The 26,454-nt window shown below is 36.3% G+C and overlaps 2 protein-coding genes across 2 annotated transcripts; one reads left to right on the top strand and one right to left on the bottom strand.

The window, feature by feature from the left end:
• On the top strand, positions 1-18,769 carry LOC107583640 (shootin-1-like). Its single transcript, XM_016269927.1, has 13 exons — positions 1-6; positions 698-863; positions 4,268-4,369; positions 5,363-5,457; positions 5,611-5,757; positions 8,479-8,632; positions 9,179-9,305; positions 9,492-9,577; positions 10,826-10,932; positions 11,593-11,637; positions 11,806-11,932; positions 12,174-12,324; positions 18,582-18,769. The coding sequence occupies exons 1-12, from the start codon at positions 1-3 to the stop codon at positions 12,290-12,292; spliced, it is 1,281 nt and encodes a 426-aa protein (XP_016125413.1). The 3' UTR covers positions 12,293-12,324; positions 18,582-18,769.
• Positions 18,761-26,454, bottom strand: eno4 (enolase 4). The gene is made up of 11 exons (XM_016269926.1): positions 26,269-26,454; positions 25,915-26,043; positions 23,061-23,260; positions 22,808-22,956; positions 21,801-21,970; positions 20,555-20,713; positions 20,296-20,421; positions 20,008-20,200; positions 19,785-19,837; positions 19,185-19,302; positions 18,761-19,105 (listed from the first exon to the last, which is right to left on the bottom strand). The coding sequence occupies exons 1-11, from the start codon at positions 26,440-26,442 to the stop codon at positions 19,017-19,019; spliced, it is 1,560 nt and encodes a 519-aa protein (XP_016125412.1). The 5' UTR covers positions 26,443-26,454; the 3' UTR covers positions 18,761-19,016.

Here is a 26,454-nt window from a genome sequence, read left to right as displayed (position 1 = left end):
ATGCAGGTATGTGCATGTGGCGAGGGAGGGGGTCCGTGGCCGACGCGCCCGATAGAATGCTGTAATTATTTATGAAAACAGGAGTGTCTGCTGCTGCTGCTCCTGCATACGTGTAATGAAATGTCTATTATTTTGCCCTTGATTATTGCTCTCTTCCAGAGTGTTTGTGCTGTGTGTGTTTGGCTGTGTGATTGAGGGGAATTGCATGGGCACCCGCTGGGGTTCCAGTGGGCTGGTCTGTCTACATGCTGCTGATTTGATTTCTCATATTTTTTCGCTCTGTGGTAAACGCAGAAAATCACCGGCTTGGGTTTTATATCATTTGTGGTGTTACAGGTGTCATTTTGATTTTTGATTATTCCTATAAATGTGACGACATTGGCCTCACTAGATTAACTTTTTTTTGTACTGTCAGTAGACACTGGATTTTCGTTCTCTTCACCGAGACCAAGCAAATTCATATTTTGATAGTGTAGTTTTTTTTATTTTTTTTTTATCTTTCTCTGTACAGCACTTTGGTTCCAGTCGTGGTGTTGAAAGCGCTTTATAAATAAAGTTTGAGTTGAGTTGAGTTCAATTGGTACTGTGTGATGCCAGCAGCACTCAGATCATGAGTTGAAATGTATACATTAAATGCACTCTAAGCTGCTTTGGATAAAATATCTTTCAAATACACAAATGTATATCTTTCTCTCAGTTAAACAGACAGAACCGTTCTCTGAAGAGGAAGAGTATGCTCTTTATGTCCCGCCTTGGTGCTGATGTCGTTGCTGAGATCAGTCTGGATGATGAAAATGATGAAGATCCACAGGAGGAGGAGTCAGGAGTCTGTAGCTCCTTCCAATGTCAGATTGTCATTACAGGTGGGTCAGTGCACTGTCCCACAATGTATTGCTTAATAAAATATTTTGGAGAAGGGTCTGCCTCCAGCCTTGCGCTTGCACTCTCAGACTTGCACTCTCAGACTTGCATTCTCAGACTTGCAGTCTCAGACACTTGCACTTCCGCTAGCGACGTCACTTGCAGTCTTTTTTATTTTTTATTTTGTTCTATTTATTGATTACTTTTTGTTTGAATCTCTCAACATTTTACAACAGTAGCCAGGTGGTGAAGACAAGAAAAAATAAACTAACTTACAATGTCACTTGCAATCGCCACTTGAACTCTCCGATACCTGCGACATCACTTGCAATCGACACAAATCGTGCGTGTTGCCAATGGAGACAATAAGCTGTGGTGGTGATTAAACGATTAAAACTAATTTTATACTATGACGTGCAGGGTCCTGCAAGAAAAAGACAAGACCCGCAAATCCGTGGCTACAGAACAGCAGAAAGTGAACACAATGCACAAAGTCTCTCGTTAAGCGTTTTCCTCCTGTAGAAAAACATAAACACTTAATATGGCTTAATGTATTAAGATACATTAAGTGCAATTAAAAGATCAAATTCGATATATAGTTATTATTTAATGTACTACAAGGCAAGCAGATGACCATGAACACAATGCGCAAACTTTCACTTGTCCTCCCATACAGCAAAACACTTAATGTGACATAATAACGGATGTTAAAGACAATTCAGTAGCCTGTATGTCTTGTTGTTGACTCAAAGTATATACGCTAGCGGAAGTGCAAGTGTCTGAGAGTGCAAGCGCAAATCTGTTGCCAGACCCTTTTGAATATTTTTATCACTTTATACTTTTTGCATCTACATATTAGTTTTAAAGGTGAAGTGTGTAATTTCTATGACACAGACAGCAAAGAATTGCATGTTTTTTGTTCAAGCAGATTGACTGGGCCTGTCATAATAGCATAGGCTCTGGCATTAAATTAAGGCTTGACTACCTGTTTAGTCATACAATAGCTGACAAACTTGTGTGAAAGCCGTCATTATTTAGTAGTACAGAAATTAGACACCTTTGCCATTAAAGGGATAGTTCACCCAAAACCGAAAATTTTATATTTATCTGCTTACCTCCAGGCCATCCAAGATGTAGGTGAATTTGTTTCTTCAGTAGAACAAACAAAGATTTTTAACTCAAACCGTTGCAGTCTGTCAGTCATATAATGGCAGTCAATGGGCTCCACGGCTTTGAGAGTAAAAAAAAACATACACAGACAAAAACAAATTAAACCCTGCGGCTCGTGACGATATGTTGAGGTCTTAAGACACGAAACGATCGGTCTGTGCAAGAAACTGAACAGTATTTTTATAATTTTTTACCTCTGATCCACCACAATGTCCAACTGTCCTGAGCGCGTTCACAACATTCGGCGTGTGACCCGTGTACGTGCTCTGGCATAGTAGACATAGATATATATAAGTAGATTCCTCATTGGTGACTGTTTCTATGGGCCGTGATACTTTCCAAAATGGCGGACGCGTCAACGTATCTGGAGTGGTCGAATAGGGCATCTATACATATCTATGATAGTAGACGCATGTGCGGAAGTGATCTGTCGCACGTATATGTCACTCACTATTTACACAGTGCAGAGAGATTGCAGAACGTGTTCACAGGCACTGGATGATCTAAAGATATTTAGAAGTACAGGTCATCACAATGGAAGACGATTTTGATATATCTTCAGACAACGTGGAATTTTTTGCCCAACCGTATTTATTTGACGTCACGCGCCGGATGTTGTGAACACGCTCAGGACAGTTGGACATTGCGGTGGATCAGAGGTTAAAAATTATATAAATACTATTCAGTTTCTTGCACAGACCGATCGTTTTGTGTCTTAAGACCTCAATGTATCGTCACAAGCCGCAGGGTTTAATTCGATTTTGTCTGTATGTTTTTTTTACTCTCAAAGCCATGGGACCCATTGACTGCCATTATATGACTGACAGACTGCAATGGTTTGAGTTAAAAATCTTAGTTTGTGTTCTACTGAAGAAACAAAGTCACCTACATCTTGGATGCCCTGGGGGTAAGCAGATAAACATAACATTTTCATTTTTGGTTGAACGGGCCCTATTTTAACGATCTAAGTGCATGGTCTAAAGCGCACTGCGCAGGTGCACTCAGGGCGTGTCCGAATCCACTTTTGCTAGTTTAACGACGGGTAAACTGTCGGCACGCCCGGGTGCATGGTTTAAACAGGCTATCCCTATTCTCTTTATGAGTAATGTGTGTTTTTTGGGCGTAACGTGCAATAAACCAATCAGAGTCTCATCTCCCATCCCCTTTAAAAGCCAGTTGCGCTTGCGCCATGGCGGATTCGTTATTTACATGGCGGAATGTAATTTTTCATTTTAAAAAATGTTTGTGTGCTGCTGTGTGTGTCCCTGTGTGTGTAATAAGCAAAGTATACATGTGTTGTGCACCTGCCTATAGGCGCATATTACTAACGCGCTCTTTAAATAACAAAGAAAAAATATTGCTCCAGACTTTAGACCAGGTTTGAGTTGGTCTATGGAGCAGTCTATTTTAAGTTCCTCAAAATAGCAATGCGCCAACAATGCACCTGAACACACATATTTTTTAGACCAGCACGCCCATGGGCACATAAATGGGTGCAAATGCATTTTCTATTTAAACAACGCGGCACATGATGGGAAAATGAGAACTGCATCGGGCTGAAACTAGCAAAAACACTTGCGCCGCATTGCGCCGGGTGTATGATAGGGCCCTAAGTGTCTAGGCTATTCGAATTTTTTATCCAAAAATTTAAATTTAGTTATGTACTCATCCTCAGTGTTTGTTTCTGTGAAACATTTGTTTTTTTGTTTTAGATATTACCGGTAAATATAAATTATTTTACACTTTTACATAAAACAACAGTTCAAAGTGACAGGCTTTCGAGTTTCAATTCTATATTAAATATTTTATTTATTTATTTATTTAAGATTACTCTTTACATATTTACACTTTTACATATAACAACAGTTCAAATTGACCACAGGCTTTCCATATTTTGTTATTCTGTTAATGTTATTCATTTATTTATGTGTTTTAAATCCAATTTTTTAAAAGATCTTTATATTGAAACAACAGTTAAAAGTTGAAAGTGACCACTGGCTTTTTTTCAAGGCTTTCAAGCACTGAAAAACTTTGTAAAAGTAGTCCATACAACACATGCTTTATTTCGAAGTCTTACATTCAATAGCTTTTATAAGAAACAAACTAAAAATATAAGTAATTTTGCCCTCCGCTGCAGTTCTCAATTCATGATGTTTGGTTACAAGACACTTGGAGAATTCAGGCTGTTTTGTACTGTCATTTGTTTATTTATACTTTTCTTGTTTATTTGTGGTAGAGCTGAGGGATAAACTAGAAGTGATCCTGGCTGAGAAGAAGCAGACTGTGATTGATCTGGAGACGACAAGAGAGCAGCTCTGCCAAACTAGACAGGAAGTATGTGAGAAAGGCGTTTAATCTTGGGTTTTACTGCATTAACTTACTAGTAATGTCATAATCTTATCACTTTAAATAAAGAATTATATTTCTGGTCTACTTTTGTTAATGATATATTTGAGAGAGTTGCACTCTGTTGCATACAAAAGAAGATAATGTTGTCATACGCTGCCGTTCAAAAGTTTGGAGGAATTACCTTTTTTTGAAAGAAGTTACTACTTTTATTCAAAAGTAAAAGTAGTATTATTTTTATTATTAAAAGTAAAGACATTTATAATGTTACAAAAGTTTTCTATTTGAAATCAATTTTGTTCTTTTGAACTTTCTAATTATATTATATTTTTGTATCATTTCCACAAAAGTGTTAAGCAGCACAATATTGATAATAATAAAAAAAAATTCTTGAACAACCAAATCTGCATATTAGAATGATTTCCGAAGGACCATGTGACACTGGGGTTAATGGATGCTGAAAATTCAGCTTTGCCGTAACAGGAATAATTATATTATAATAAATTATATTTTCAGTTTTTAGAATTGTAATAATATTTTACAATATTGCTGGTTTTAATGTATTTTTGATCAAATAAATGCAGCTTGGGCGGGTATAAGAGACTTCTTTCAAAAACATTTAAAAAAATTACCAGCCCCAAACTTTTGAACAGTAATTTAAATTAAATGCATATAAAGAGGTCAGCAAAGTAGAATTATGGATAAGAGCCAAATGTCATCATCGGACACTATTGTCTTCTGCTCCATAGTTGAGTTTCCATAATTGATTCTGCTATTTTCCTGTTTACAAATCTGTATTGTATAAAGCAATATAGAAATAAAAGTAACTTAACTTAGCCATGCTGATTTAAATGGCAAATTACACCCTAAAATGCCTTTTAAAGGTCTATGCCCTGTAGTGGATGTCATCAGAAGGTCAACAGGAATATAAATTATGCCATAGACAAGATATATAGAAAACTTACCTCTTTGTGTGTGTTTGTAGTTTCTCAATATGCTCTAGATGAGTTTGAGGCCTTGCAAGATGATCTAAAGCTTGAGAGGGACCTGCGATCTGAAGCAGAGAAGTTTGCACATGAGGTGAAAGCTCAGTTTGATTTGAATTCATAATTACTTTATTGAAATGTATAAGACATGCTAGGAACTCTGAATATTTATGGTTTCCTGGAATATGTTAATTAAGCGGTGTGTGAATGTGTGCTTGTCTCTCTGTCTCTCTGTGGGTGAATGAAGATGCTAGTTGAGCAGAAGAAGCTGAAAAGACAAAGCCAGATGTTGATCCAAAGTGTGTCTCCAACAGAAGCTCTACAGAAAGCTCTGGCAGAGATCAACACACTGACACACACTTTAGAGACACAGAGACTGGAGCATCAACAGCAGGTAATAAACACACACACACATACACACATTAATCCCTACACTGTCCTTAAGGTCACAGTGTCCTGAGAGGGTACAGACCAAATGTCATTAAAATAATAACAGACAAACCAATCAAATCAACCATACCAACCTCTCCTAGTGTCACACCAAAGCAAACACACACACACACACACACACATGCAGTTCATTATGTGCCTTTCTGAAAGGAGAAGGAATGAGCGGTGTTCTGCATTTAAACAATCATTAAAGGGGTCATATGATGCTGCTAAAAAGAACAGTATTTTGTGTATTTGGTGTAATGAAATGTGTTTATACAGTTTAAAGTTAAAAAAACACATTATTTTCCACATACTGTACATTATTGTTTCTCCTCTATGCCCCGCCTTTTTGAACGTGTCGATTTTTACAAAGCTCATCGGTCCGAAAAAGCGTGAGACGGAAATGTTACGCCCCTCACTATACTGTTGACGCCGTGTCCCGGCCAGAGCGATGAGACAAAAACATTAAAACCCATTACAAACGAGGCATTTGTTGCATCCAGTGGGGACATAATTACTGATTATAATGACTTATACTGTCTTTTTACGCGTTGCGTTGCATTGCATTGCATCGCGCCGTGTAAACATAAAACCCTGTCTGCATTTGTGATCAGAGAAATGACAAACAACAAGTGCTACTCCACACTGCCCAAAACTCGCGTTTGAATCATCAGTGGCAAATCCTTTAAATGAAAACGTACTTACGTGAGTCAGAACTGCCGGCATTTTAGTTTAACGTTACTCTCCCAGGATCAGTAAACAGTCCTCCATAAAATGTGCTGCACTCATCTGAATGTTTGGGTTAAACTGTTCTGGAACAGTGTTGTAAATGCAACTTAACCACTGATTTGTAGTCATGTCCTCTTTTGGAAGACCAAACAAAGTAGTTTCGCTTTCACAATGAAAAACACAGCAGCCTAGCGGAAGCCCCGGCTTAGCGTGAGCTGAGGCCGGGCTAGAGTAAGCAGAGGCGGCGGGGTTGAGAACGGCCCAGCCGGCGGATCCGACGAAGGAGCGGCAAGCACATGTGACGACCCCGGGCTTCGTCCACGGTGAAAGGCGATCCACAGCACTAAGTTGATGTATTCCCTCAGCGACCAGCACAGATCAGCTCCAGGCATGACGAAGCGGATATCGTCCTCTTTTGGAAGACCAAACAAAGTAGTTTCGCTTTCACAACGAAGCACACAGCATCTTCAGGACATGGCGGAAAGCGGCAACAATACTACAGTGAGAATAAAAGTTACGCCTTCTTTCTTTGTGTGAACATTTGGGCGGCGTTATGCAAATCTTCCCACATAGTGAGGTAGATATGTGGGGGCGTGTTAGAACGAGCCGTTTTAGGTAGGTGTGGCTGACTCTTAACTTTTATAAAGAATATCTCTTTGGATTTGAGACGTTAGTCTTTGCAACTTTTGTAGAAGATTTTTATTAATCCAAATAGGAATTAATCAAGTATAATCAAGGCGAATCTAGCCATTAATATATCTAGTTATACTTCCATTATAATCCTATATGCCTGTGTGTAAAAACATGCCTACGTGGCAAAGAGTACAAACCTAAGATGAGAAACATCTGTAAAAACCATAAGTGGGGGGGCTTTCTTTAACATAACAAGACTAGAGAGGAGGGGCTGTTTGAATGATATGCACAAAGGAACCATTATATGTATGGAAAAACTATATGGAATATTTACCCCACGCCTCCAAATCCAAATGTATAAAAAGGAAGATTCAAAGAAGTTCTGGAGATGTTCTCTGCAGAGATTCTCCACTTTATTCTCATTGTTGAAATAAAGTGTATTTCTTTTGACTTAAAAAAAAAACCAAGACTGAGTGTAATTTCTAAGAACAGAGGAAAAAGACACGACACTTTACAGATCTTCTTTATGCACCAACAGCTTGTAACACTCCAAAGAGAAAGGAAAAATTGAAATCGCATCATATGAACCCTTTAAAGGATCAAGGAAAATGCTGGAGTCGACATGACTCACTCACTTCATGGTATTTGTCTGCCATCACTATAGAATTTATATAAAGTATATGACATATTTAATATGACAAGAACAATAATGAGGGTGTGAGGGATGGAAGTACAGTCACTATGTTGTACTGCCTTAAAGGGATGGTTCACCCAAAAAAGTCATAATTTTGTCACACTCATGTCGTTCAATTGGAGAAGGCGAGACTTTTTCTCTTGCATGGAACTCATAAGGAGATATTTAACATGCAGAGTGCAGGTTTTTTATAGTTAACTAAAACTACAACTAAAACAATCCGTTGCTTGAAATAAAACAAACCTTAGCTGAAATAATTTTTAATATTAAAAAAAAAAATGAAACTTAAACTTATTTTATTTCAACAAGTTAAACTAAATTAAAACTAAAAGCAAATAATAATAAAAACTTTAAAAAAAAAAACTAAAAAAAAACTTTATCTAAAGTTGAAATAAAACTGAAAATATATTAAGAAAGACTATAATAGTATCTCAGTGACAGTAAAAAAAAAAAACACTGGTCCAGTGTCCAAGCTGCTATTTTCTATATAGTGAAAGTGGAAGTAGACCTGGTCACCATTTCATTTGATGGCATGATGGCAGAGTATTCATTTTATAAGTGAACTATACCTTAAGTTCAAAGATCACATTCTGTTTTTACAACCCATGTTTTGTTGGTGGATTCCAGGTGAAGGCTCTTGAAGAGCAGATACATGGCAGCGAATTAAAGAAGCAGCTGACAGCTTTACAGAGACAGATTGAATTGCTGGATGAGGAGAGAAAAGAGTGGCAGCACAAACACACTAAAGCTGAAACCGAGGCTAAAGACCTCAGATTCACAGGTACCACGTTAGGGGTCAGTTTTTAGATAAAAAAAAAAAAAAAGAAGTCTGTTATGCTCACCATTTTATCAAAAAATTACAGTAAAAACAGTAATATTGTGAAATGTTTTTAACATTTAAAATAACTGTTTTCTATTTTAATATATTTTAAAATGTAATTTATTTCTGTGATGAAAAAGCTTAATTTTTTAGCAGCCATTAATCCAGTCTTTAGTGTCACATGATCCTTCAGAAATCATTCTAATATGCTGATTTGGTATTCAGATCAGATTCTTACTATAATCAGTGTTGAAATCAGTTGTTCCTCTAGATGTTTAGTGGAAAACATGATACATTTCTTTCATGATTCTTTAATTAATAAAAATTTAAATTTCAAAAGAAAAGTATTTTATTTGAAATGGAAAAGTTTTGTCACAGTAATACTTTTATTTGTTGTCACTTTTTATCAATGTAACGCATCTTTGCTAAATAAAAGTATTTAATTTCTCCCAAAACTTTTGAACAACACTCCAAATAACCCAGTGTTTATATCTCTATGTTTTGTAGTGGAGGATCTGAAAAAGAAGCTCCAGCAGGTCTCCAATCCACCACCAGCTGCCCCAGGACCCCCTCCTCCACCCCCGCCCCCACCTCCTCCACCTCCACCTCCTGCCTCCTCAAGCAACCCACTCAGGTGAGTGTCTATTTGTGATGAAAGCCATCAAAATGAGAAAATATAACTTCATAATAAAAAAGATCAGATGAAAACGGCAGTCAATAAGCTGTTTGCTCATTGGGAAGTTTCAATGACACATTTCTTGTTGAAACAGGAAATTTTGCTTTAGTTCTCCATTTTTTCTTTTGTCTCTATCTCTTTTAGCTCATTACTCGCTATGCTTCGTAAGAAAAAAGACGTGAGCACTGAAACTGCATTAGTGGAGAAGGACTCCTCTGAGAAAACCCCAGGTAAAGAGCGGAGCCATTTTTAATTTAATAGTTAATTTCCAATCTATAAACCTGCTCGGGTTAAAGGTTTTGCTTTATAATAATTAATAAATGCAAAGATTACATAGATTGATAATTTAAAAGCACAGTAATCAGCGATGGCTGATGGTTCAAGGTTTTTTCTTTGATTTGTTTTTTTTTCGTTAGCAGGGCTGCCCTGCAGTTGTGTTTGCCGTCAAGCCACATGAAAGATTTCAGACGTTTATGTTGACCTTTTTGAGCAGTGTTGAATATCAATTAGAAATTTGCAGTGCATTCCGTCAGATGGAATGTAATTAATGTACACCGTTTCACATAAAGTAAACTTGTGTTCTTCATCACAGCAAAAATGAAAATGAAAGACTTGGGTCAAGTTCAAGTTTGTTCTTAGCCATTTCTTTCAGCCTTACACTAAAAAACGATGGGAGAGAAAAAGAAAGAAGACTTCCAGCCTTTTGCTGAAGGACAAACACTTTTGTACAGAGTTTGGATAAGTCATTACCCATTTATGCTAAAATTTTTTTACAATTCTTCAGTTATTGGCATGATGTTCAGGTTTATAGAAACTGACTGGTGAACTTTAGCCTTCCTTTTATCACTAGTGCTTGATTTTCTTTTTCACTGGGTTTGAATATTTTCAAGGAATGGTGATCTTTCCAATGGATTGACTAAAATTCTTTCACATCCTATAATAAGTATAAGTGCAGGCCAAAGCTTAGATACTTTTGTTGAATAATTGCAGTTTTCTTTCAGGTGTTCTTATTATTGAACAGCATTTTTATGATCTCATATGAATAGAAGGTTGTTATTGGACCATACTCTAGCTCTGAAACGTAATGCCAATTTAGTGCCTTTGCAAAAGAGAATGTTTTTAGATTGATTTTTATCATGTCAGAAAAACATCAGGCTGGTAAGCAGATAAGATTCACATTTTTTGTAACTGTGTTTGCCAAGGCCGCTAAACAAAGACAAACATCACAGATCAACTTTCTTTTGATTTTTTTATGATATTTGTGCATGCCATCTCAAATAGAAATCCTCACAGTTCTGTTTAGTGGTGTCAGTATGTCTGATATTATTCATTATTCAGTGTCTGAAATGACTGCTAATGAAAAGCAGCAGATGTTTATCTACATCTGTGTTGATCTGTTTAAATGTGCTTTAATAGAAATCCCATTTGTCTGTCTGTCTGTGCATGCGTGTGTGTGTGTGTGTATGTGTGTCTGACAGAGAAGGACATCAGACAGCAAGCTGTGGATGAGATGATGCAACGCATCAAAAAAGGAGTTCAATTGCGACGTGTTTCCCAGAGAACCAACAGAGCCAGACCAGGACCGGTACACATGTCTTTACATACTTTACACTTTCTTTTATTCAGTTAATCAGTGTCATTAAATGAAATTACTTACAATATGTAAGTATTTAGCAAGGATGTATTAAAGTGATCAAAAGTGACAGTAAAGACTTGTTACAAAATATTTCTATTTCAAATAAATGCTGTTTTTTTTTTTTTACTTTATTGAAATCCTGTTAAAAAGTAGCATGATTTCCACATAAATACTAAGCAGCACAACTGTTTTTAACATTAACAAGAAATGTTTCTTGATCACCAAATCAGCATATTAGAACAATATAATATGCGTTTTTAACCTAAATCACAGCAGCGTCCATCTGTTAGGGAAGTAGGCTGTCAAACAAACACAAGTGTTAGCCAATCATAGCAGTGGGCATTTACTTCCTAGTCTACAATTTGCCACGCCTATTCAAACAGAACGTTAAGATGAGGCGGGTCAAAAACCAGACAGAAAATAGCCTATTACTTCTAAATTATGTTTTTTGATGTAAAAATCTTGATAACATTATAAGTGGACCTCAGAGAACAGTACAAAATAAAAACAGAGGCAGTTCATGACCCCTTTATATATAATAACACTCACTTAAAAATAGTAACACTCACTTACATAGTCTGCTTAATTGTTTCTCTGGTCTTCCTGCAGAAAGAAGGGACAAATTCTGCCATACAGGACCTTCAGGGAATCCTGGTTAGGATTGCTTTATTTATTTTTATTATTAATTAATACTATTAACACTTATTTTATATGTCAGTGTATATATATTTTTTTTAATATAAAAGAAACAAAAAATATTTCAATATAATTCAAATGTGTTTAAAACTAGCTATTGGTATAGTAACGTAATCTTTCTGTTAGAACTCAGTCAAGAGTCCCGGCCCCTCCTGCTCGCCTGGGACATGCCCTCCATCGCCATCACAGAAGTCTGAGCTGGAGAAAGCCCTGGAGAGACGGAGGGGAGCACTGAAAGCTGCAAAGAATAACAGTCAGTCAAACACACACACTTTTATTAAATTAAATGTATGCGTTTAGCAGACGCTTTTATCCTTACAGTGCATTCAGGCTATACATTTTTTTATCAGTATGTGTGTTCCCTGAGAATTGAACCCACAACCTTTGCGCTACTAACGCAATGCTCTACCACTGAGCCACAGGAACACTTCAGCACATTTTCTCTGTCTCTTGAGCCAGATCATCCGTTTAACTTTTCAACCCTTCCCCTCCAGCGAATTCCAGTACTGCCCTGAATCTGCCCCAGATTAAGCAAACCCAGTCAGAACCAGGCCAGAACACAAGGGACCAGGTTCAGGACACACCGCAACACAACAACCACAATATGCACTGATCAACTCAAGCCTTCATAGGAGCTCATAGGTTGTGAGTATCTGCTCTTTTATGTAGAGCCATGTATTTACACACCAAAAGAAAATTTCTTACTGCACCAGCGTACGTAGTTCATCCAAACTAACCAAACACATGTGACTACAAAATCGTAATGCAATGAATTAGGTACGTTTTTTTTTTTTTTTTTTTTTACATGTAATACTTGCAGAAGTTCAGCCATAATGTGACTTAACAGCATCAAGCATATGTGTGGTTTTTTATATGCTCACGTTTATTTATTTTTTTGGCTGGGTCAAACCATTTGCGCCCAGTTGTTAGTTAATTTTCTCTTTTGTTTGGTTCAAAGAGTGTCTATATTCAATTTCCATATCCATAACAAAATATTTTTCTATAATCTATGAATCAGTGTTTTAGCATAAACTATCTTTCAATTAAATATAGTTTTTAAAAAAAATGTATAATCAAAAAACCCTGAAAAAATGGTGTTTTCCACAAACATGTTAAGAAGCACAACCATTTTCAAATTCATAATAATAAAAAAATGTTTCTTGAGCATAAGCATATTAGAATGATTTCTGAAGTTTTGCCATCACAGGAATAAATTATATTTTAAAATGTATTAAAATAGAAAACAGTTATTTTAAATTTTAATTATATTCCACAGTATTACTATTTTACAAAAAAAAAAAATCAAATAAATACAGCCTCATGAGCATTTTTAAAAATATATATATTTTGAGTTTTTTTTTTTTTTAAACAGAATGAAAAAGAATGTTTCTTTTGAATGGTAGTGTACATGCCACTTATACAAGAAACTGTCAGTATGAAAGAAGTAATTGCAAGAGATCTCAGATATTATGGTGACAACAATTTTATTTTAGCAAATTTGAGCATACTTTGGGATAAAGTCTGAGATTTCAGGATAACTCCAATATTCTTCATAAACCAAATTATCTAAACTGTCAGTCCACAAACATTTTATAGCTTTATACTATTACAGCATGTCAACAAGTTGAGTCTGTTTTCACTTCTTTTGGGAAATTTTAGAAAAAGTTGATACTTGATAAGTGCTCAGAAATCCATGAAGTCTCCAGAGCTGTGAAAGAGCAACCCCTAAAAAATAACTTCTGTTTGGAACAAACATATTAGTCACACTGTATTAACTTGAGAATCTATAAGTGGTATAATGTTTTTGATTTTCTTCACTTTGAGGGACTTTGAATATATGTGAGCGTTTAATAATAGTGAAACGAAATCCCCTCGGTCCTACTGTCTACTTTGGCAGGACCGTCCTCACTGAACAAAGTCATTGACACATGCTTTGTCTTTGTGAGAAGCGTTTCTAGAGGGGCGTTGGTGACCAGCCTTGAACATGTGCCAACCTAGTGTGTTCTCAAATGGCTTTGGCTAGACTAGTATTAACCTTCTAACGTCCCGCTCGGTAATTACAAGGCACTGGTGTGAACTTATCCCCCTTTTAACAATCTTTTTACTGTTTCATGAACCTGGATATTTTTTCAGGTTCAAAGAATTGGCGTTTTCACCAACAGTATAGAAGAGAAGCAATTTTGGGTCGTCAATCACACAAGACTATTATTCCTGAGACACATTTTTAAAATAACAGACAATGAATTGATGCTATTTGTACATTTATTGACTGAGCTGTAATGAAATGTGTTATTCTTTTTCAAATTGTTGACATGCAGACATGACAATAACACGCTACTGAATAGAATATATAAAGCAGTTTAGTTTAAATGGATGGCTTAAGTGAAGCATTTTGAAAGCATGTATAGGCATGGGCCTGAGGTGGTTTCATTTATGGCAGCCCTGAAGGCACATTGTGAGAGGCGGCTGATCTTTGTGATCAAAAGATCAATCTAAATGCTTCATTAAAGGAGGTCAGACTTTCGTGAAGTGTTGTTATACAGCAGAATACTTTTCTGAACCCTTTTTCTGCAGCTGAGCACATACTTTCTTTTGTCATATTAACTAACAGCAATGACAACATAGATTCTTTTTTTGAAGTGTCAATGGAAGGAGCACATTTTGAAAGGGTCATGACATTTCTGTTCAATTTGAAATGTGAACGTCAAAATGTTCACATAGTCAAATCATGATTACTATTTTTTTCAAGCAACATAAAATCTACTATAAAAAACTGATAATGACATTTTAATGCACCTCAGAACTTTGACTGTAGAATTATATAAGGTAAGATTATTGTTTTTTGAAAGACATCTTTAATGCTCACCAAGACACATTTTTACTTGATCAAAAATAAGGTTAAAAAAGTAATATTGTGTAATATTATTACAGTTTACTGTTCTAAAATTGTAAAATGTTTTAATTGTCATATTTTGATCAATTTAATGGAGCCTAGCTGATAAAATAATAATTATAAAAAAAATAATAATAATTTACTGCCCTCAAATTTTGGACGGTAGTGTTAGTATGCGTAAAAATAATTGAATAAATAAAAAAATTTAAAGTATATAAGGTCTTTCAGCCCTTGATGTGAAGGCCTTTTTAATATTGTGCAAGGCTGGAAAAATTATTTTGGATGGTTTAAAGCATTGGCTTTTGACTTGAGATCAGTGATGAAGTGTTTCCTTTGTCTGCTTATTGGCATTTTGGCAAACATCTTCTACGTTTCTCATTGTCTGATGTAAATTTGATCCCTGAAATTTTGTATCTTTCCCCATCCAGTCCACAGAGAATCATTTTATTCCGTCCGAATCGCACACTAGATCAGATTTATACAATGGTGTGACGTTTGTCATGCCTCGTTACACGACAGGATTTCATTTCCTCTAGTGAGCTGCAGCTGCTGTGTTGTTGTTGTGCTGTGAAACAGGAGATGTGTGTGTCTGCGCTGAGGCTCAGTGACGCCTTTCCACTGCTTTCACACACTTAGGCACAATTTCCAGAGCGGCTTAGGGCTCTTCATGGGGTTAAATCTTCCCGGACACAAGATTAAACTTTATTCCCTCTCAATCTCTCTCCTCTTTTCTCTTTTTTTTTTTTTACTCTGTTCCTCACCTGACCCTGACCTGCAGCAGAGAATAACACACACTGTACACTCCAATTCAAGGCTGTGTTTGAGAAGCGTTTTATAAATGTGTTAGTGTTGACTGTCATTGTGTTTTGTGAATGAAAGAGCTTTGTGGAATGTAGCTTTGAATCTTTGGGGTCCTTTAAAAGCCGCAAGGATGTTTGTAATGTGAATCTGGTAAACAACAATGTTAAATGTGGGTTAAACTACTGTTGTTCATGAAAAATTATAATATTTTGACACTCAGTTTTGTAGTGGACTAGCTGTATACTAAAGCCCATATAGCACGAGTCGATAGCAGAGATATTTCAAGTGTCTGTTAAAAAAAAAGTTTTTGTTTTGACATACAGCTCCGTTGTGCTATGGGCTTCCCAAGTTCAAATCCTGGCCCGAGTACCTTTCCTGATCCTGCCCCTCTCTCTCTCCCCCACTTCACTTCCTGTCATCTCTAAACTGTCCTGTCATAATAAAGGCAAAAACGCCAGAAATAAACATCTTAAAAAACAAAAAAGTATTTTGTATAGGCTACAAGTATTTTCTATACATATTTTTTATGGGCTAAGTATTTTTTCCTTCAAATGTTCCACTGGTAAACTTTTATTTAATTATATTTATTAAAATCTAACAATACATGTTAAAGTTCTAGTAAATAAAACGTTACATCTTATGATTGGCTGAAATTGTACATTAAATGGTAAAATATATTTGTTTTTTGTTTTATCAGACTCCTATGAAAATATCATTGGACATTTTTGAAAATAATGCACTCAATAACTGACTAATAACCTTTTATTTTCCATGAAAGTGAAATTAGTTACCGTAAACAGGAGCCTGATAAAAATGCTAATTTAAAAGAAAAAGTCTCAGAAAAATCTCAGATGGACTTTTTGCATCTGAAGTCTCTCTCTCTATATAATGTATTTAGGTTCCATTTGTTAACATTAGTTAACATGAACATACTTCTAAATAATTTTTTTATATTAATATCAACATTACTAAGACATTATTAAAATCAAAAGTTATATCTGTTAATATTGGTATTATTTGTATTATATTACCATAACGGACCTGAGCTTACATTAACTAACAATGAACAGTTGTATTTATATAAATTAATGTTAACAAAGATGAATAAACAAATATACAAATGTATTGCTTGTTGTTCATAAGCAAAACTTAGGGTTCAGACATTCAGGACTATATGAGTACATGGTGTTGTCATGATGGATTATTGATTTCACATTTGCAAATGCAATAAATGAAAATCTCACTAGACATTAATGTAGAGCTTTATACAAGGCAGCTAATATTGTTAATATTAGTTGTTAGTTAATGTATAAACTAACGTTAACTATTGGGACCTTAATGTAGAGTGTTACTTTTATTATCATTATGATAATTTTTATTATTGGACTTATGTGTGACCCTAAAACTAGATGTAGAAGAGATCACAAACTAGGATCATAAACATTCTAGCATCTAGATCCTTTTAGAGTGAGGTTTTCTCTGAGTTTCATCTCCACTCCCCAACAGCACTCAAAACACAATCAATAATGGACTCACATTTTTATTAGCTCTTCTGTCCGACATGTAGCATGTTTTGTTTGTTGACGTTTCCGGTTTGGCATTTGTTGAAGATGCGAGGTGTAAATGAGTAAATATCTTGCTCAATTGCAGTCTCTCTCGTCTTCTGGTCTGCATGTTTTTCTTAATCGATGTACTATAAACATTCTGTCAATCTCGACAAGCTTGTAATCATAAAACGTCATGCTGGGCTGTTGCCCTGCTGCTGTTTGTGTCTTATGTTTGCTTCTTATCGTGTTCTATAACACTTGTGCTGCACTTGTTTCGAAACCATAGTCAAGCAACACAAAACAACCTCTATTGACAGAACCACAATTTAGAGCCCAGCTTGTGTATATATGTGTGTGTAAAACGCTTAATTTAGCCTGTTTTGTTAGTCATTTTCTTTTTCAAACAGAATGATTGCCTGTTGGGGAGCCACAGTAACTTGTAATGCTGGTCTCAAATCTCTCTGTTTCTCTGCGGATGCCCCCAGCACCCCCTACACTCCCGCCGCGTGCAAATAGCTTCTTTTTTTTTTTACAGATGTCACCCATTGTATGCTTACAAAATGCTGTCCGCTCTGCATCATGTAAGTTTGGTGTATTTTGAGGGCTGTGTTTCTCTCCCTAAAAGGTGCAATGCTAGTAAATTCATGATTTCTATAATTCAGTTAAGAGGTAAACAAGATTACGAACATGTTGTGAGTTGATTAGGAGTTGAATGTGTCATTCTTGTGGTCCTCTAGTTTCGCAGCACAGCTGTGGGTTTGTGTTTTCTCTCACTTGTTAACACAAAACAGTCCATTCACACTCTTTCACACAAACACATAAACAGACACAAACACTTGTATGAAGCGGACACTGCTGCCCTTTTGAACAGGCTGGATAATTGGCCCCATTCAGTCACTGTGCGTGTGTGTATGTGTGTATTTGTGTGTGTCAGTATCTGTTGTCTGTATATAGTGAGGAGAGGATGTGGAGAAGGAAGTGATGGGTGGTTTTATGCCTCTTAATCATTGAAGAATAGCTTTGATTTCTCTAAAACCTGTCTGTGGGGTGGGGAGACAAAAAGAGGACGGAGTTCACGGTCTGAGTTTTTGGAAATTCCAGAGGCATTTTAGAATTAAAAACAATAATAGTAAATATATAGTTTATATTTTAAATGTTATTAAATTAATAAATATTTATAAATAAATGTATAAATGTACATAAATTATTTATTTAAAGGTGAAGTGTAATATTTCACAGGGTATATATATATACACACACATACATGTATATATTTAAGAAATATATATAATGTATATATATATATTTATATATAATAGAAATCATATATGTGACCCTGGACCACAAAATCAGTCATAAGTAGCACGGATATATTTGTAGCAATAGCCAACAATACTTTGTATGGGTCAAAATGATTGATTTTTCTTTTATGCCAAAAATCATTAGGATATTAAGTAAAGATCACGTTCCATGAAATTATTTTGTTAAGTTTCCTACTGTGAGTATCAAAACTTAATTTTTATGCATTGCTAAGAGCATAATTTGGACAACTTTAAAGGCGATTTTCTCAATATTTTGATTTTTTTGCACCCTCAGTATGTAGTCTAGTAAATGTATGTATATAGTAAATATAATTTAAATTTGTGATTTTTCTCTTACAGGTAAATCTGGAGCACATGGAATGAAAAAGTCTTCAGGAAGGAAAATACGAACACATTACACACACACACACACAATTAACTTAATTTTGTGGACAATCACACAAAATAATTATATGGTGGGCAAGTCTATGTGGAAATGTTCACTGTGACTTCTGTGAAAAATATTAAAATGTATTAAAAATTGTGGGTGGGCTTTATATAAAAACATGTTTGTTTATTTAATAATGTTTTTAATGTTTAAACCATCTATAAGCACTAAAGCATATCACATAGAAATATGGTGCATATGATGAGTCAATTCACATGTTTACAATCTTGCACTAAAAAGATATTTTGATGTGAATTGTAATTAATATGCGTTTAGATGTCATACAGTCAGGTCAGACAAACCCTACTGTGATAATGTCAGGCAGACAGACAGGAGATGAAGTCACATCAAGTAGAGATGGTCACAGAGTCACAGCCGCTTCCGGAGTTAAGTGTTTCGGAAAGATCTGAGAGAGGCTGTTTTTTTTCTCTAGCACCTGAAAAACACAAAGGTATTATACATTGTTTTTTTAATATGCTACTAATAGTACTTGCCATTATGTGAGAGAACCGTACCCAGGATCCCCTCCTGCTCCAGGTCCTCTTCTATTGCCAACAGACGATTGTATTTGTCCATTCGCTCTCCTCCTCTCAACCCACCCAGTTTGAGAAAGGACACACCTGACCCTACAGCCTTTAAACACACATACGGTGGGGTCCACAAGAAAGAAACTGTGACTCAAAATCTAATTAAACCTGAAAAGTTTTTGGATTTTGAAAAATGTAAAACAAATTAAATGAAGAAATATTTAAGATTCTCCGTTATAGGTCACTAATTAAAAATCTGACATTCGTGTAAAAAATTTTTTGCACTTTTTGTTCAAATTTTCCTATTACAATATAGTTTGTAATGAAAAATGTTCTACTACAATAGAAAAATTATTGCTCTCAGTTCTTTGGACATGTGGATTGTGTTCAGCAACACATTTAATCTACAGTATGATAAAAATGTAATTTCATGGGCTGCATCAGTTGTTTGGTATTTTCATTGGAACTAAATAAATCTGATTTCACTATTTATTTTTGAATTTCTATTAAAAGACTTGATCGGCGACTACATGCCACTGAGAAATGAATTCCCTAAAAAAAATAAAGAATGAATTGTGGTCAACCCACCAGGTCAACAATTGATGTATCACCACTGCCTGCAGCCAGGACCGTCTCTGCATCTCCGTGTGCATAGGGAAGAGTTACATACTTACTACACAGTCAATATATCTAGACTTGGAAATTATGCTTTTGCAAATTACTGTCAAAATGACTATGCCAGAACACACAGTGAGCACCTAGATTTGAGTAAAGTACTCTTTCATCCTGTTTGCTCATGTTAGGAGCCTACCTTTCTGCTCTGCTATACTTTTTATAAGGTCAGAGATGGTCATATAACTGTGGTGCCTAATAATGACCCTGGTGACCCCAGGTGGGAGGGGTTTCACTTCACTCCAGCGAGGACAGCGATTGGATGCAGCATCTGCAATCAGGCAGCATGACTGACCAATCACTGAAGCCAGTCTCTCCCACTGATCTACATCCTAAACTCGGAGACAGGCTGTCAGTTCAACCAGATGAGCTGCAAGACACTTTATACCAATAAATGGGGATTAAATGCATGCTTTTTTAATCTCACCTCTTTCCTGAAAGGATCAATGAGGGATGTGATAGCAGGATATTTATTAATCAGACCCTCGTACATGTCCACCAATTCATCTGGGGATTTGTGACAGCCAGACATCACCTCATACCTCCCACAAGACTAGAAGACAGCAAGAGAAACATTTCAAATGGTTAGAGTATACTATTTAAACCTTCATTTTAAACATTTGCAGTACTTGTTTTGGGTGAATGTGAGAATAATCATTTCCCTGTTCTGTCTTCCCATCACTCACATAGTCCATCAGGCCGTGTGCTGCACAGTTTATAGCCAAGCGCAGGTCTGAACCCAGAGGCAATGCCAGGTTAGCACATGCCTCTGTGACCAGATCAAGAACCTGTTCGGGACGTTCAAACCCCACCTGTAATGCCCCCTCTTCTGTTACACCTATAGGCTGAGAAACAGAGAGAACAGGTGAGTGATAGAGGAATATCATATATAATAATATACTGGCAAGATATGGCAAAACGTAAATGGTTCTGAAAAGATTAAGACAGTATACTAGCTTGCTACCATTATCTTAATTTTTAGTATATCACAGAATTTTTCTTTACATACACTACCGTTCAAAATTTGGGGGCTAGTAAAAATTTTTAAAAACAGCTACTGTTTTTGAAAGAAGTCTCTTATGCTTATTTAAAAATACAGTAAAAACAGTAATGTTGCGCAATATTACTATAATTTGAAATGAATAAACTATTTAAATATGCAGTTTATTCCTGTGATGGCAGAGCTGAACTTTTAGCAACCATTGGCCATTATTCCAGTCTTCAGTGTCACATGATCCTTCAGAAAGTCTAATAAGCTGATTTGGTGCTCAAGAAACTCACAGACTACTGTGGCAAATGTTAAAATGTATAACAAATTGTGCATTCATTCATTCATTGATTCACACACGTTTATCATTATTCAATAATGTTCTTTGTCAAAAACATAAACCATGTATAGACAGGATTGTGATGGTTTACATGTTTATAGTCTTGCACTCAAAAATATATTATAATTACTATTAATTTTGATGTCATGAAAACAGGTCAGACAAACCTGTATTGAGACCTGTTTATTTCATTTAGAAGTGACTTCTTTCGAAAGAATCATTTCTTCTTATTAATTTTAATTGTAATTAATATGATCAATGTTGAGAACAGTTGTGCTGCTTAATAGTTTTGTGAAAACTGTGATACATTATCACTGTTTGTACTCTCATTCTGACGGCACCCATTCACTGCAGAGGATCCGTTGGTGAGTAAGTGATGTAATGCTAAATTTTTTCAAATCCCTTCCAATGAGGAGACAAAATAATCTACATCTTGGAACGAATTACATTTACATTTAAAATAGAAAACAGTTATTTTAAATTGTAATCATATGTCACAACAGTACTGTTTTAACTGTATCTTTGATTAAATAAATGCAGCCTTTGTGAGCATAAAAGTGAGCATAAAATCTTACCAACCCCCAACTTATGAATGGTAGTGTACCTGCGGGACTCTGACTGATGTGATATGTCGGTATAAGGGTTCTCCTAGAAGTCTGGCAGCAGTTTTTGCCACAGCCAAAGAAACCACACCCACTGCCGTAGCTCCTGGCAGCTGTGGCACTGGGGTCTCTGCAGGAGGGAGGGGCTTCTCTGTGCTGTTTCCTTTTTTACCTGAATACAAAAACAGTGATGGCAGAAGAAAGTGCAGGGGATGGAGAGGTCATTGAAGGATCTGCAGTTTAAAGTGCTCTATATTATCTTATATCATCTGAATCTTAAAGGAGAGCTGAAGCATCAAAGTTTTCCATTCCTGATTATTTCTCTAGCAAAAATGTCCAATAATGGTGGGGTTACGGAGATTAAGTGAGAAGCATTTAACTGAGCGTGCAATGTCGACATTGCGGCCACCACAAGAGAAGACCCACTCCATGCAGTATAAAACAGCTTTTTCTAGACCACTGATATGACTGAAGGCCATCATTTTAAACTGATTTTTCAAAAGTACTATTCATTTCTGTAGGGGTAAAAGGTTTTTAAAAGTAGAAAAGGTTACCTGGGGCACCTTTAAGTCTGTATACCTTTGATTTCTCTAAGATTTCAAGAAAGGCTGGACTCAATGAAAAGGTGAAAACAGTGTCACCATCACAAAAAATGATACACATGTGATTCAGTACAAGCTGCTAATGTATCTGAGAGCAGCTCCCAGTAGGCTTTCTATGAAACAGAGAAGTGTGGAGTCCTTCAGACTGCTTTTACAACAGCTCTCTCAGATCAGTGAGATGACAGAAGATTGGCTGGAATCCTGTCTTTGAATCCCACAGGGTTTTTTTTACTTGCTGCACTAAGATGGGTTGTTGTTCTCCTGTGGCATCCTCACTTAACCTGACTCTGATCCCGCTACTATTCTGATGTATTTATTGTGTGACCTCAAATAATATGTAACATCAGTAATGTTTTACTGTGCAGCTAAATACACTTTAAAAATGGCAAAATATTAAGCTCCTTTACCTTTATCACTTCCTTTCTTGTCTTTGGTAGGTGCAGGTGTGGGAGTGGCCTGGGGCGGAGCCTCAGGCACTGATTCAATCCTCAGCTCATCCTCCTTCTCTATGTTAAGACTGTCCTTGTGCTCCAGGTAACGTGCCATGAAGAAATCACTGCAGGCAAAAGACACAACCTCAGTCAACCTGTGTATTTTAAAGCATGGTTATCATAGCAACCTTCATGTTCTTTGAGTGATGCTTGTGTATTTTGTGATCACCTGAGTAGTTTGTCTACATTGGTTTGATCAGTGGGGTTGAAGCCTTGCAGCATTGGACTGAGATGCTCTCTGATCCACTTCAGAGCTGTTGTGATAGACAGACGTTGCTGGTTGCTGTCAGAAAATGCCTCCCCTGACTCTGCCACACCATCAGCCTCCAGACCATCACTAGGGCCACTCATCACTGCACTGCACACCACCTGTGATTTACACAAAAAGCCATTGAAAATGTGCCCCCATAATGAATTCTTCTGTATTGTATTTGGAAAATCTGGTATATTTATTCAATTCTATTGTAGGCTTGTTCAATTATTGTTCAGATTCAATTTATTTTAATCAGCTGACTAAACTATTTGACAAAATATGCAGTGTTATTTTGGTAATATTTATATACTGTTATAGTATTTATTCATATTTTGAATTAGCTTTTTTATGTTCAGTTTTAATTTATATTTAACGTTTTTGCAATGTGCTTTTGACTTTCATGACTTTTTTAATATTTCTGTATAATTTATATTCAGTTTTAGATGTAGTAATTTTAGTATTTTAACTTAAACCTATTTCAGGTAGTTACCAAGGCAAAATATATCATTTTCTTTTTAGTTTTTAATGTTATTTATTTATTTGTTTGTTCAATTATTATTATTATTATTAGTTTTACTTTTTTAATTACCAAAAATATTTTTTTATAGTTTTACATGTACTAAAACTATTTTTACAGTTTTTTTTTATGGTTAGAAAAAGAAAAAATAAATAAAATAATTTCCAGGGGCCAAATATTGCAATGGAATATAATAAAAACACTTATTTGCACACACACTGCATGACATTTCAGCTTAAAGGGGTGGTTCACTGTTTTTTTTTCTAGGCTTGATTGTGTTTATGGGGTGCAGTCTAACATGTGTTAATGCTTCGTTTTTTTTTAAACGTATTCTTTTTCACATAATTTACTTTTATTCCACACTGCTCTGTCCCTTCTCTGAGAAACGGGCTGATCTTCTGTTTTCATGAAGCCCCGCCCTCAGAAATAGGTGATGGGCTCAGATTGGTTAGCTAGCCCAGTGTGTTGTGATTGGCTAAACCGCCTCTAGTGCGTGTCTAAGCGTACCACCCCTCACCTCTGCGGCATGTGCTCCGGTTGTATTGTAAACAACAGAGTCGTTAATATCGTTTATCAGTTTGAGCCCGATTGAGAAGCAGAGGATATTATTGAAGAGGATCGTGCAGAACCTGTGCAAGCACGCCTTTTAATGGTAGGCCTATGTTTTTTGTTTGTTGTTGTCTCATACTTTTAGATACGCTGTTATTTGTAAATGCTACTGCTTATGTTAGCTTTTCGCTTTTAATATACGGTTTTATCCTGATTAAAGCTTTAATACAGTACGGCAACTGCACGTGCGTCCATGTATAACGCTTCTCATAGCTATGTGAAAATAAGTGTATAATTGTTATATAGTTCATTGCTGGAGCTGAGCTGAATGAGAGAGAGAGAGCGAGAGAGAGATGCAGAGCGTGTGCAGAGCAGGGGGACGCGAGGAACAGTATTAAGAACCGCTGCTTTAGAACATTGATTTTGAAACTTGTGAATCAATCGTTAGAAGACAGAATCGTGATTCATATATGAATAGATTTTTACGTGCACCCCTAGTTTTCTCTTCCTCTTCTCTAAAGCAGCGCAGCATGGCCTCGCCCCCTTTGCTGCCTTTTCCCGAGGGCAGGGTTTATCTGGGTTTGTGATGTCACAAACCCGGGAAGTAACTTGTTGTAGAAAAAACAAGCCGTTTTTGTAGGCATTAAACTGCCAGAATTTTAAAAGACGATATCTCCGTTTGCATTGAACTTTCAGCTTTGTAACTTTGCAGATATTGTTTATGCTCAAACAGCAACATTACACACTAACTAACGTTAAAAAAGTGAAATCACCCCTTTAAGCCTTTTAAAAAATATACAGCTGTTTCTTCTAAAATGAATGAATCAAGAGGCTCATGGTCGGAAATACAAGTCATTTCAAAATTCAAGACTGAAAAGACCAAGGTCTGAATATAACAATCTGTACATGAACTGTTGGCCCTGGTGTGGCTGTGTGCTGGAGTTCACCACTGGATCTTTGTGTTTCAATGTCAAAATGTGTGGATTTCACATTGAAAACAATGCATTTCTTGCACCATAAGGGGAGCAGCAAATATTCTCTGCAAAGATTAATGTGTTTGTGTTGGACTAATGCTAACGCAAGGATCAGATGTCAGAAAGTTCCTTTGAAAAGTGTGACATTACGTTTCAGCACTGCCCAAACACTGATATGAATCTCAGCTCCCCCAGCTCATGCCTACAGCCGGCCTGTTCCCTGTCCAAATGTATTACTGTCATAATCTCTAAATGTGCCAAACTAAAACATCAACACTCTCAACTGCAATATGGCCACCATGCCAGCAGGCATAATGCTTACTTAGCAAACATAAACAGAGTGATAGAGAGGAGGCAAAACAGATGGAGAATGAGAGTCAGAATGTGATCTGATGCTCATGATTGGTTGTGAAGCACGTGTGTCACTCACAGTACAAACGCACACGCTTTCCTACTCTAATTGTTCTGTGTTGTCATCGTGTCACTACAAATTTCTCCTGCAAACTGTCCAGCATTGTGCAAATGGCACGAGGTGAAAGGTTACAGGGAGACCAGCTTCCAGTTTCTCATAACCATCCAAACAGAGACACTTAGATCTGATATCCACCTTGTTGCCAACAAAAATCAACGTTCATTTCATTATTTTAGGCCCACTTACAATACACCTAAATGGGACAAAGTAATAGCTGTTCTGAAATGTAGGAAGCATGTGGATGATTTCAGAATATACCTTTTCCTCATTTCTGATGATATAGTACACTTGGGTCTGAACTGCTGTCAATCCTCTTCCGTCAAACACCTCTCTTCCGATGATTTTACTAATCACAGGAGTATAGGAGAGCCTGGAAAAATAGTTCGCCTGAAAAAGAGCAGCAGGCAGTTATTGATTTCAGTTCATTATGTTGGTGTGTAATTATGTGAGGATCTGACCTACATCAATACTGACTTCATTCTGGTGGAATAACATGTAAACCGGACAAGACGCGATGGCAGAATTGTCATTTATAATTTTACAGCAGGTGTAATTATCATTCTAAGATAGAATGTTTACAGCTTTAATATCTCAAAAGCGTAGGTATGTTACCAGATAACCATAGATATCATCCGGCTTCTGCCAAAACATCTCGTTCAGGACGTTTTCTATCTTCTGCGGGACCCCGTTGGACCTGTAATACTCTGCGGCTTTGTTCTTCAAGTCGTAAAACTCCTGGTCCTCTTTTGATACTTTGCTATGGTTCAAGAATGCTTTATATGACATGTTTGTTTGGTT

This window comes from Sinocyclocheilus grahami, unplaced genomic scaffold (genome assembly GCF_001515645.1).
Source record: "Sinocyclocheilus grahami isolate Dianchi unplaced genomic scaffold, SAMN03320097.WGS_v1.1 scaffold54.1, whole genome shotgun sequence".
Classification (NCBI taxonomy): Eukaryota; Metazoa; Chordata; class Actinopteri; order Cypriniformes; family Cyprinidae; genus Sinocyclocheilus; species Sinocyclocheilus grahami.
The sequence above is the reverse complement of the archived record's forward strand: the minus strand, read 5'-3'. Positions and strand labels throughout refer to the sequence as shown.

Bases quoted from the DNA above. Each gene is read 5' to 3' on its own strand.
- LOC107583640 (XM_016269927.1), top strand. The intron at 864-4,267 runs GTGGGTCAGTGC...TATTTGTGGTAG, and splicing joins ATGTCAGATTGTCATTACAG to AGCTGAGGGATAAACTAGAA. The intron at 5,458-5,610 runs GTGAAAGCTCAG...GGGTGAATGAAG, and splicing joins CAGAGAAGTTTGCACATGAG to ATGCTAGTTGAGCAGAAGAA.
- eno4 (XM_016269926.1), bottom strand. From the start codon at position 26,442: ATGTCATATAAAGCATTCTTGAACCATAGCAAAGTATCAAAAGAGGAC. The intron at 22,957-23,060 runs GTGATCACAAAA...TTTTGCCTGCAG, and splicing joins AATGTAGACAAACTACTCAG to TGATTTCTTCATGGCACGTT. The intron at 19,303-19,784 runs GTGGGTTGACCA...GTGTGTTTAAAG, and splicing joins ATACATCAATTGTTGACCTG to GCTGTAGGGTCAGGTGTGTC.